Here is a 12812-nt window from a genome sequence, read left to right as displayed (position 1 = left end):
CCCATGCGGAACATACTTTCGTAAGTATTTTTACTTTTCATATTAAATTTTTTATACTGAAATAGTGGTTTTATAACACGTAAAAATAATTATAATGTCTTATTACGTAGAACACCCTGAAGGAGGAGAGACAAATGCAGAGAACACAGACTACTTCAAGCTCGACTAGACCCCCACTTGACGAGCATGGGATTTTGGAGCAAGTTCTTGGCATGCATAGAGGACATAAGATAGGAGTGGGTCCGACGCTCTCCCAAAAGCATTACTCCGGGGCTTCTCCTTCATCTGGTGGTTCATTCTCGAACGCAACATCATTGGCTCAACCTGACCCACGTGTGGATCGTTATTTAAAGAAATCGTACTGGGAACAAATGAAGATTTATGACAATCAGATGAAGATGTTAGAGTTGGTGTCTAAATTGCAGCCCAACATCCAATTACCTACGATTGATCGTCCAGAACCAGTTGACCTAAACGCTCTTGATCTGCTTTCTTCAGATGATGACAGTCCTAATGATGATTCAGTTGTTGGCGATGCTACAAACTTAGATGATTAGTTTCGTTATATGTACTATTTTATTTTTCACATTATTTAGACTTTTATATTTTTTTGAACGTTATATATGCACTTCATGTAGTATTCATAATATATTTTATAAATTTATTTAGATTTACTGTTTTTAATATTAATTTATATTTCACTTTTAATGTATCTTAATAAATTATATTCAGTATGTAACATAATAATATTTAATTAAAATTATTAAAAATTAATTAATTGTCATTTTTTCAAAATTATAAAAAAAATTATTTTCGTTTTTTACGATGACTTTTTTAGACTTGTCGTCGCAAAAAAGTAACATTATTTGCGATGAAATTTTGAAAAATGCCGTCGCAAAAAAGATCATATCACGAGAATTTTGTAACGGAATATTAGCGACGCTTGTCGTCGCAAAAACTTTTTTTGCAACTAATTATTTGCAACGACATATCTGTGACGACGTGTCGTCGCAAAAACTGTTATTTGTGATGACACTCGGGTTTTTGCGACGACTTTTTGTCGTCGCAAAAACCCTTTTTCTTGTAGTAATTATACATAAAAAAATATTATGGTTCGATATGAAAAAAAGATATCATCATATATTCTTAAAACATCATAGTAAAGTTCATTTAAAGAAATTTAAGGGACTTTATCGTTATAGTTTTCAAGTATGCGCAATAGAAAAATCACTTTCAAACTATAAATTCTTTCATCTTTTGCCCCAAAGAAACAATAATCATTGGTTAAGTACTTTGTCTCTAAAATCAAACAAAAACTCAAAGAGACAACCGCCGGGGGAAAAAAGGCAAGAATTATGAAAATGTCGCCTTCAACAATTGACTTATATAGCTAATAATTATGGCGTACTCAAGTATAGGGAGATGAAGATACCAAGTCAATTATTTTGTTATATTTTATTTTTATATTTTTTGGGAACTAGTAAATAAAATTGTGCTAGGAACTTTCCTCAATAGAATTTACGAATTTAAATGTCCTACCAATAAAAAAATAAAAAAAATAAACGGTGCGATTGGAACTCATTCTAAAATGATTTTATTTTTGTATGAAAATGAAAATGAAAATATTTTCAATTTCAGATATAAATTATTTTTAAAAATGCGTTTGGTAATTTTATCAAAAGATTATTTTCAATATAAAAAAAACACACATTAATGTCTTTTTTTCTCTCTCCTCGAGAGAGGAGAAAACGAAAACAAAAAATGAAAAACGACTCTTTTTCATTTCTCTTCCATTTTACACTAAACTAAAAAATCGTTTTCGTTTTCATTTTCGTTTTTATACCATTTTAGAATAGTTTTCATTTTTTTCAAAAAATGTGAAAAATAAAAATAAGAACAATTCTAAACACAGCAAAAAGTTCATTTTGACAATTGAACGTATAACTCAACTTAAAGTAAGGCATACGATACCTTCAAAAACAACCCATTATCCGTTCCACAAGCTCCATATGTATGTAGCTCAAAAGGCTAAAATATTTGAGAAAGAGAAGAGACAAAAGTTCTAAATATTTTTCCTTAGAAACTTGTCCAACCATTGTCTCAAAACAAATTGACAAACGAAAAAGTCTTCCCAAATACACCGAAAAGCTAATTCCAAATTGTACAAATGCAACATGGAATATACATTCAAGAATTTCAAGTATTTCGACTATATTTTTACTTTATTTTTCTTTTTATTATTTTTGAAAAAGGCCTTTCTTTTCATACATATCAAGTCAAATTATTGTACTAAGAAAAAAACACTGTCATATTGCGCTTATATTATTTTGAATTTCTTGTTTTCTTTCTAGCTATTCCCGTTGAATGTATGTACAATAAATACATAAAATGGGCCAAGGATGTCTTAATACAACAAGGCAGGAGTTACTACGAATTAATATGTTTCTTTGTCCGTACCTTACATAAATTTGTTAGGAAATCTTACTGAACTTATGACTGCATAGATTTTCATTTTACCATCACTCTTCATTAATATCTTTTAAATTATGTAATTATTTAACTAAAAAAATATTAATTAAAATAAGAGGTAAATATGCATACTATATTTATCTCCTTCCCTTAGTCATTATTAAGAAATAATGATGGAAGTCCGACATAAAGAAGTGAACAATTTATTAATCTTGATAGAGAAAGAGAACCATTACAAGAAAAAGAGAGAAAAAAAGAAGTGCAATCCCCCCGCCAGTCTTGAATTTTTTTAGAAGTGACAATTTAGTCTATATATATATATATTTATTTATTTATTTATTTATTTATTTATTTATTTATCAATTTGTCCTTGATTTTTTCCTAACAATTTTGATCCCTTACTATTAAATTGAGGATCCACTCTAAAACTTAATAGACACAGTCACGAAATCATCACATAATAACTTAAAATTCATAAATTAATTGATGAAAAGATCAAAAAAACCAAATTATCATAATACTGATAAGTACTAATTATTAAGCACTTACTCTAAGTTCTGAAACTCTTTTACATAATTTAAAAAACAAAAGAAATAAGGAGTGCTTATAAATACAGACACCATTTCAGATTCTTTTATAGATGTTGGTCTCCTCTTTCCCATCTCTGGACTCGCCCCACACCGCCCACTCGTTAGCCGTCGTCCCTGCAAAATTAGAGTTGACAATCTGGGTAGCGACACGACTTAAAATCTGTACGAAATTAACGGGTTTAGGTTTATCATAAATAGGTCCGGGTCAAAATCAGGTCGAACCCATGAACACGATTAAATAACGTGTCATTTTTAAGTTGACCCGCTAACCTGTCATATTTGGGTAACATGAATACACAATCCGTTTATTACCAATTTTATAAACAGGTTCAAAAATAGATTTAGAAATAGGTTAACACGACTCATTTATTACATATTTTATAAACATGTTCAAAAATAGGTTTAAAAATAGGTTAACACGACTCATTTATCACGCATTTTATAAACGAGTTGACATGTAATCAACGGGTTGACACGACACGTTTATGACCTGTTTAATAAACAGGTTATTCGTGTTGTGTCGTGTCAGCTCACCAATATACAGGTCGTGTTTGAGTTTTGTGTTTCGACACGATTAATAAACGGGTCGTGTTCGTTTCAGACCTATTTGTGTCAACTGAGAAAGTCAACACGACCCGCCAACACGAATTACCACCCCTATGCAGAATACCATCTCTCACGTTCATCACCGACTCTATTTTGCAGAAGAAGTTGAGTGACGACGGAAGATAGTGGAGGAAAATGGAAAAGTCAGTTTGTTTGTTTGTTTTTTAATTTTATTTTGGTTTTTGCTTATTCAGCTTTTGATTCAATGTGTTACCAAACATAGGACATGATTTAGTATAGAAGTATTTACACGAAATTATTATTTTTACCCTCTCTGTTTAGGATATGTTTTTAATTCAATAATATTATTAATATGTCCATTTGATGATTACTGATATATTATAATTTCAAATACACCTTTTCTTATTTGAGTAGTTGTGAATTTATATAGCTAATTTTAGAAGTTAGTTAATTAAGGATAAAAATGTTATTACATAAATATAACAACTTGTAGACATTTCTTTTTTTCATCTATCTTAAAGTATATGTATAGACATATATGTAATTAACTCTTTGATATACTCTTTTCCAATCATATCTAATCTAAATTTGGGGACGTTTGGTTGAAGGATTCAAATCATGATTTGAATCATGGTTCATAGTTCGCTACAGTATTTTCTTATAAAAAATACGCATAAATCAAAAATAATTCTAATCACATGATTCTAATCCATGAACTAAACGTCTTCCAATGATTTTATATTCCTATCCAATCCGACGTCCCAAACACAGCCTAAGGACACCATTCCCAACATTGAATTCCAACCATGTTAAGCGGCCCATAAATCTGGGCCAGGCCATGTTAAGCGAAGAAGGACCGAGTTTACTGAGCCCAGTAAACGGATAGAAACGGCATATTCTCGTAATACCATGTTGTTGGGGTTTTTCAAGTTGTTTGCTTCTTCTTCTCTGTAACTCCCAAAACCCTCTCTCTCTCTCTCTCTCTCTCTCTCGAGATGGAGTCGCTTGCTAAGCTGCATCATCCTCACCAGCCCCTCCATCTATCACTCAATCCTCACCGTCCATCTTTCCCAAAGCCCATCATTTCCCCTCTCAGGGCCCCACCTCCGCCTCCCCTCAGGTCCCTCTCCATCAGAGCCTCCTCCTCCTCTCAAAACCCCAAACCCTCACAACTCCTCAAAACCGCTACCGTCGCCGCCTCCACCGCCGTCGCAGCCACCGCCTTCTTCCTCTCGCGCTTCCACCTCAGAGCCGCCGTCGCCGCCCCAGTCGCTCCGCCGCCGCCCACGGAGGAGCGCGTCGAGGAATCGTCCGAGAACGACGCGCAGGAGAGAGCTTCCGAGGAGCAAGTGAGCCGCGATCCCGACGACGCCGAAGCGCTCCGGTCGCTCATGGAGGCGAAGATCAAGGCGAACAAGCTTGACGAGGCGGTCCAGGTCCTGGACCGGCTGATCGAGCTCGAACCGGAGGACCTCGAATGGCCGCTGCTCAAAGCCAACATCCATAGCCACAACGGAGAACTAGAGCTCGCAGAAAGTGAATTCGAGGCGATTCTTGAGAAAGATCCTCTCCGCGTCGAAGCTTACCACGGCCTGGTAATGGCGGCCTCGCAATCGGGAGAGAAACTGAATGGCATGGTGAGGAGAGTCGAGGAGGCGATGAAGAGGTGCGAGAAGCAGAGGAACAAGTCGGAAGCTAGGGATTTCAAGCTCCTGATCGCGCAAATTAAGGTTATGGAGTCGAATTACTCGGACGCTCTGAAGCTTTATCAGGAGCTGGCCAAGGACGAGCCTAGGGATTTCAGGCCTTACCTTTGCCAAGGAATCATATACACTCTGCTGAGGAAGAAGAACGAAGCCGAGAAACAGTTCGACAAGTTCCGGCGACTCGTTCCGAAGAACCATCCGTACAGAGAGTATTTCGACGACAACATGTTCGCCACAAAGCTTTTCGCACAGCATGTCGATAGGGCGAAGGATGGCGTTTGAATTTTCTGGTTCTCCATTGAGGTTGAGCTTCTTTTTTGTTTCCTTAATTCTTACTTAACTTTCTGTGTTTTTCGTTTATGTGGTGCTTTTGTTTACTTACATTGCCGTAGGAGATTATATTATAAGGAAGATAAGAGTTCTTTCTAGTGTTTAGTTTGTAAGGTGGATATTATCAGTATCCTTTAGTTGAATCTGGCATTTTGGTATCAAGTATCTATCAACAATTCGAATAGAAGATGGAAAGGGGAATGTGTATGTTGATGCAGAAAAAGTTTAGTTTTTTGTTTTTGTTCTTTTCACACTCTTGTTTTGAGGTATATGAATTTAATTAGATTAGTGTGTTACAATCGGCAGTTTTGTTTTTTATCTTCTAGCAATTTGTTGTTCATTCAAAATTTGGAATATGGGCAATCCTTGAACTTTACTTTCTGCTAGTTATTTCTGTAGTTTGGTATGGCTTGTCCTTTTATCTAATTGAGAGAGAACCAAAACCAATTGTAAATTTATTGTCAAGCATGATTTAGTTTCTGCTAAACATGATTTACTTTCTGCTAGTCATTTATGCGGTACTTGGTTAGGCATTTCCTTTTTATCTAATTGAGAACCAAAACCAAATGTAAATTCATTGCTAAACATGATTTCATATTTTTAGCTCCATGTCTGTAGTCACTAATTAAGTGGTAATGTCGGTCCACTGTACAGACCAAATTAACATGTTTTGGTAGTGCATCTCCAGTGGAGGTACTATGTCTCATGTTAATGCTAAAATTTACCATATGAGCAAAATTTTGCTCTTTTTCTCTCCAATGGTATGCCAAGTGTAACGTAAAATGTAAAATTCAGCACATACTAATATGTTGGTGCCAGGTTTCTCACCGAGAAAAGAATGGCATATGCTGAATTATAACACATGGCTAAAAATTTGATTTTGCCACTACAAACTACTTTTTGTTTATAAATTAACATTCGCTATAAGGCCTATGATGTTTTGAGAAATAAATTAAATTGAAAAGCTGAAATAGCATTTTACTTTGCATGTATAGCATTAAAGCGCAATTAAAAACTGGCACTATAACAGACTAAATATGGCATTAGTTTCATGTCCGTTGCTCGTTTTGTAATATGGGATTGTCTTTATTATTCTTTTCCCGAATTAATCTCTTTAGCTGTTTTTATGTGCTGGTTGCTTGGCTCTAGCTTTATTATTGCCATTCACCAAGCAGAATTCCTATGACGATGAAGTTCATCGTGGCCTAGCTTATAACTTGAACTTGAATTTCATTGGAATATTCGATTATTTAATTAGATTGTACTTCTAGAACATTATTGTCATTAAAGGTCATACTATGTTGATCTGTAGTTGGTTATAACTTATGTTGCACGATCTCGGAAGATGAGAATTAGTCTTTATAGGATCACATCTACGAAGATGAACGAGGCTGCAGTGTAAAAGTAGTGGGATATCAAGTGCTCATTGGTATGGATAATTCTATGACACTGGCTGATATACGCAGATGACATGCTGAAGCCAGCAATCAGCTGGATTACCAATGAGCAAGTTCAAAGCTGTGGCAAAAACATCAAAAATTGAAGACTTTCAGCTCTCGCGAAGGTTTCTCTAATCGGAACTTGTCAATCTTTGAGGTGCGGATGTTTTATCTTTAATGGAAAAATGCTTAGAGAAGAATTTATGTTATATAAGAATTGGGAGATCAGAGCCTTGTGAGGTGGCCAGTTGAACATTTCTGAATTAGAAGTCTGATGCTACCTATTTTAAAGATTTCATTTGATCATTGGTAATTTCCTCTGCAACTTGGAGTTGGGATGGACAATCTGACGCCATTGATACCGATTGGTAGTCCTGTCAAGCATGGCTGAAACATAGGAAGAGCAAGAGGGAAATAAAAACAGGAAATATATAGTCGATTTACTCTGTTTTATGCATATAAGAAAAGAGGTATCTGTTTCTGAAGGAACCAAATGATCTCTGTTTTTAATGTCTTTTTTCTGGAATGGCTTTAGAAAATAGGTTCCTGCAGATACTATTTTACTGATGAAATTTTTAGCCATGCATTCCCGATCAAACGACACAAATGAAGTGAAATGGGTTCAGAAAATATGTTCCTGCAATCTACTCTAGAAAATCAACTAGGGCCCATTTAGAAAGTATACTCAAACTATGATTCTTGAGTCTGATTTTTGAAATTTAAATTTTTTATGAGAGAAAAATAATATAGCAGAATTAATCATTTGAGTTTGAGTATATGAAACAAACGGCCTTACATAATCCAGTTGAAGATCGTCTAGTAATATATACCCCGCTTGCTACGCGGGTTCAAAAGGGTTTTGAACTTGGGTTGTGGGTTAAGTTCTCATGTCTTTGAACCTATCTGTTGCAGTATTTTTGGATTAAAACCATGACTCTTATGTCTCTTTTATTCATAATTCTCACACTGACCAAACACCAGTTAAAACTTTATTCTCTGATGTGATGTTTTACTCCTTATTCAGACTTTAAACTTCTAAATACCATTTTAAACTTGGTTAGAAACTTATGGTTTAAATTTAAAAGCGTCAAAACCACACAATTCAAACGGTAAAAACGTCACTTATGCGTATCCAGATTAAAAAGGGTAAAAGTTTAAAAAAAGGTGTGGCATCCAAATAGCAAGAAACCAACCTTGTATCTCATGATAACATCAACATTTGAGTTCAAACAGAAGTGTCCAATTTCCATAAATTGTCTGCAGAATCCTGAACAATACATTATGGTTTTAAAATATCAAATAATGTTATAGCTGGCTACGTCTCGTCCAAAGATGGCATAGCCCTGATTTTGAGGTCCTTTTCTAACTTTGATCTTCTGATTCTCCTTTTCTTTTCTTCCTCTTTAGACAGATTCCACCGCGCCCGCTGGAGATTCCCAAACCATCACGGGGAAGCCTCACCGCACTAGAGTTTGCATAAAAAATATGACGAGTGGACCTCAAAACTTGTCAAGACTCATGGATTCACAAAATTATTTGAGAATTGGAAAATGATTTTATGATAGTTCTAGACTCAGATATTCATCAAATTTCGTTGAAGTTTTGTACTTTTAAATTTTAATGTGATCAAATTATCAGAACTCCTACAACACCGATAACGTTATTCCATTTTTATATACTTTACGATCGAATTTTCCGCAACAAATTGTTCAAAAGAAACACAATCTTGTTTTAGATTTCTAATCAAGTTATGAGTTCATCTCCCTTACATAAAACTTCTTCTTTTTTTTTTTTTTTTTTTCTAGTACGTGTTTAGATGGTTTGACTTCCATCTCCACATTAGGAAATTGAACACAATTTCTTTTTGTCTATTAAAAAAAAAAAAAAAAAAAAGCTATTCCACTTGCTAATCATTTGTGCAGGTTTTGCTTTCAATAATTTTTTTTTTTTAAATCTTTGTTGTCCTTCCTGTCCACCGCCCATTAGCCCCATGAAACCAAAAGCAGGTCAGTCACTCTTTAAAGATGGATTTGAGGTTCCAGAACATCACTGCCCACAAGGGAATGTTTTGTGAACTTCTCTATCAATGCAAGGAAAGTCTGATTATTGAAGGTTTGACTTTTTCCTTGTTGGTCCAACTTTTGACATTGCCAAATACAAATGCATGAACGTGTACTTTTTTGACATCAATGGAAAGTATGATATTTATGTCTCTTTTATTTTATCGATTTATGTTTTCACAGTTAAAAATTTTCAGAAGATGTCACATTAAATTTTTTATGTTACAGTTAAAAGCTCTCAAAAAATATAAAACCTAAACTTGAATCTACGAAGTAAACAAGATCTTAGCATTCTGGTTTTGGAATTTGGTAGAAGATTAAGGTTGTTTAATCATACGTGTCTAAGCATGAATAATCCTTTTGGGATTGACAATAATATACGCCTCGTTCATTTCATCAATTCGAGTTTTCAGTTTTAAGATTTCATAGTTAAAAGCTCTCAGAAAATGTCACATTTAACTTTTTTTACTACAATTAAAAACTCTTAGAAAATATCACATATCAGTTCGAATTAAAAACTTAAATATGCAAAGTGAACGATGCCATAATATACTTTCATACGTAACCCCATCACTATGAGAATTTTTTTTTTAATATAAGATAGATAGAGAAATAAGTATTCTATCAGTATTGCATTTTTTCCAATCATATGATCTTTATTAAATTTCGTTAAATTTACATTTTTGTTTTGTTAGACCATTCGCAACTCCAAAACATTTAAAGGTCGTAGACCGACCATAGAACCCTATTTAATAAGTTTTTGGCTGTCCGCTTTCAAGTTGGGCAATAAAGATTGAAGAAGAGTGGTGGCACATTCTTAAAACCAGCATTTAGCCATTTACAGTCTGTAATTCTAGAACCATTGTCCATAACCAACATTTTGCGGTCTTAAACTAAGGCAATACTTCGTTTATTTGTCAAAAAAGCAATTCAGATAATCACGGGCATTCAAAAGCCATGATTACCGATTTTGGACCTAAATTTACACTTTAAAGTCAAGGTAGTTTGCTTTATTACTATTATTATTATTATTTTCTTTTTTTGACCTTTTGCTTTTCTATTATTATTGCAGACCGCTCTAGCAAACTCCAATCCTTTCTAGGAAGAAAGAAACACTTTTTTACCTTTTCTCTTTTTCTTGTCTTTTGCTTTCTCTTCTTCAAACAAACTAGTCCATGAAACATATATAAAATATATCAATGTTATTGGTAACAAACTAGTCCATGAAACATATATAAAATATATCAATGTTATTGGTTTTTACTACGTGTCAAAGAGTTCACCAAATATTATTTTACTCCACAAGTAAATTCTACAACAAACAAGAAATTAAAGAAATCCATACTTCATGTTCTTGTCTACCAAGAGAAACAAACAGAAAAACGACAATAAGATAAGCCAAGTTTTTCAACTCCTGAAATCCAATATGGAGATAATTGTAGGAAAAAAATTCGATTTTTTTTTCCTTTTTTGTATTTAATTTCTTAGGATGGTGACAAACCAATATTGGACTTTGGACACCCCTATCTTGTATTATAACTCCCTCTGTTTCAGGGATGGCAGAGGCATGGAGCCAAGTGCTTTGGTGCTCATAAAATAAAATAAAATAAAAAGGCGCCGATTGATTCTTTTCAATCTTATGACCCACCTTTGCAATTGAAGATTATTCTCATAAATACCCCTTAAATTATGTACCATATTTTAAAATGCCCATAATTTTTTAAAACTGTTTAAAACACTCTCTAAAATATAAAAAAAAAAAAAAAAACGTATCAAATTACCTCTTATATACACTTCTGTCTATAATCTTAACAGAGTTATTGATGTGACATTTATCAAAAATTAATTAGACAATTAAATCCCAATTAAATATATTAAAAATTTTTAAAAAATAAAAACAAAACAAAATTTTCTTTCTTCTTCCTTCAGCTTGCCACTTCCCAAAATCCTCTTTTCTCCCCGATCGAAAACTCAAAATCCTAACTCCCCTCCATCAAAATTCACCACCCACTCGTCAGTGAGAGATCCGACCGCCACCATTCCCCATCGCATTTCCCATTGTAAGATTGGTGTCTTCGTCGACCTCTCCAACAAGAGCGCCTGCGCCCTTTGCTGGCCGGCCGCCCACCACTACATTCCCTAACGGCGTCGTCATCCTCCCCCATGTCATCGTACCTCCATCCTCTGCGGCCTTCCACGCCTTCACTTGCATCCAAGGCGGCCTATCTCACAAAGTCGTTGAGCGAGGCACAAAGACCATATAAGATCTATGTTTTCAAGCAATGGGAAGCTCGGGATTGATCAAAATTTGTTAGTTAATACGAGAATGGATCGCATAAGGAATGAAGTTATTCATAGTAAAGTAGGCGTAGCACCAATAGAAAATAAGGTGCGCGAAGGTCGCTTGAGGTGGTATGGACATGTCAACGTAGACCGCTAAAAGCACCAGTTTGTGCTTGGAAGGACATTCTTATACCTAATACTAGGAAAGAGAGAGAGGTAAACCAAAAATTACGTGGACCGAAATAGTTAGGAATGATATTTTAGATCTAGGCCTTCAGGAAAGTCTAATTTCGAATAAAACTGCGTGAAAAAGTGAAATATATATAATCGACCCCAATTAAATTGGAAAAATTTTCAAGTAAAAATTTGTTGTTGAACATCATTGATAGATCAAAATTTTGGTGATGGAAATTATCTCTTGTAATCTTTACTGTGTTGTCTCGTGAATTTGAAAGAGAAATTGGTGGCTAAAAGCTCAAAAGGTTCTTGATGCCAACTTCTTCAGAAAGTTGGTGTTCTTGATTCTAAAGTTGATACTTAATATTTGTTTAAAATAGATTTAAATGATTTATATTTGGATTTTTTTATTAATAATTAAAGTTTTTATGTTAAAAGACTATTTATAAACATTTATGGGATGTTTGTTTTAAGGGTTCGTTTCTAGTTCTAAATCATAGTTCTTGATTCTCTACGGTGTTTTTCTCTCATAAAAAATTTGAATTTCAAAAATCAGAATCATGAATCATGATTTTAAACTCATGAACCAAGCGTCCCATTAATGACATGTCACCTCAACAATCTGTTAAGATTATACACAAAAATGGATGGAGGGGGCATTTTGAACCATTTTCTATTATATTAATGAGTGTTTTGAACCATTTTAAAGAATTAGAGGGCACTTTAAAATAAGATACATAATTTGAAGGGTATTTATGAAAATAATCCTTGTAATTAATGGAAACCATTGAAACTAGATATGCAGTAAAATATGTCCGTTGCATGCAATCTGCATATTTATATGGTCCCGGAGAAACAAAAACAAGGCCCTAGCTTTGAAAGAGACAAATGGTTGCAATATTTTTTTTGAATAATTTTTAAAAATACCTCTTGAAATGGAATTTCTTTTTATTTTTACCCCTTAATATTAGCTCAAATATTTCTACCTTTTAGACTATAACTACTTAAGGAATAAATTTTAAAAAAAAAATACTTTTAATAAATTAAATACTTAAAAAAATAAAATCTATACTTTTTTCTTCATTTATATATGAATAAATAACCGTTTAGGGCTATTTTGTAGCTACTATTTATTTGCTTAAATGGAATCCTCCTAGGCTTTGGCCATTGTCCCTTACAGGGACTAGGACC

At 33.9% G+C, this 12812-nt stretch overlaps 1 protein-coding gene across 3 annotated transcripts; it reads left to right on the top strand.

Moving 5' to 3' along the window:
* The first annotated feature begins 4558 nt into the window (after nucleotides 1-4558).
* LOC21392251 (protein SLOW GREEN 1, chloroplastic) lies at nucleotides 4559-8750 on the top strand. Of its 3 annotated transcripts, XR_002902307.1 has the most exons (3): nucleotides 4559-5635; nucleotides 7129-7258; nucleotides 8509-8750. XR_002902307.1 is itself a non-coding variant. In XM_010099075.2 (2 exons), the coding sequence occupies exon 1, from the start codon at nucleotides 4622-4624 to the stop codon at nucleotides 5612-5614; it is 993 nt and encodes a 330-aa protein (XP_010097377.1). In that variant the 5' UTR covers nucleotides 4559-4621; the 3' UTR covers nucleotides 5615-5635; nucleotides 7129-7604. The 3 variants fall into 3 exon arrangements, 2 of the variants coding, with proteins under 2 accessions (XP_010097377.1, XP_024022007.1); XM_010099075.2 differs by lacking the exon at nucleotides 8509-8750 and having other exon boundaries at nucleotides 7129-7604; XM_024166239.1 differs by lacking the exons at nucleotides 7129-7258; nucleotides 8509-8750 and adding an exon at nucleotides 7028-7090.
* The last annotated feature ends 4062 nt before the right edge of the window (nucleotides 8751-12812 follow it).

Source organism: Morus notabilis, unplaced genomic scaffold (genome assembly GCF_000414095.1).
Source record: "Morus notabilis unplaced genomic scaffold, ASM41409v2 Scaffold140, whole genome shotgun sequence".
NCBI lineage: Eukaryota > Viridiplantae > Streptophyta > Magnoliopsida > Rosales > Moraceae > Morus > Morus notabilis.
Note: the sequence above shows the minus strand (reverse complement) of the source record. Positions and strands in the feature narration are given on the sequence as shown.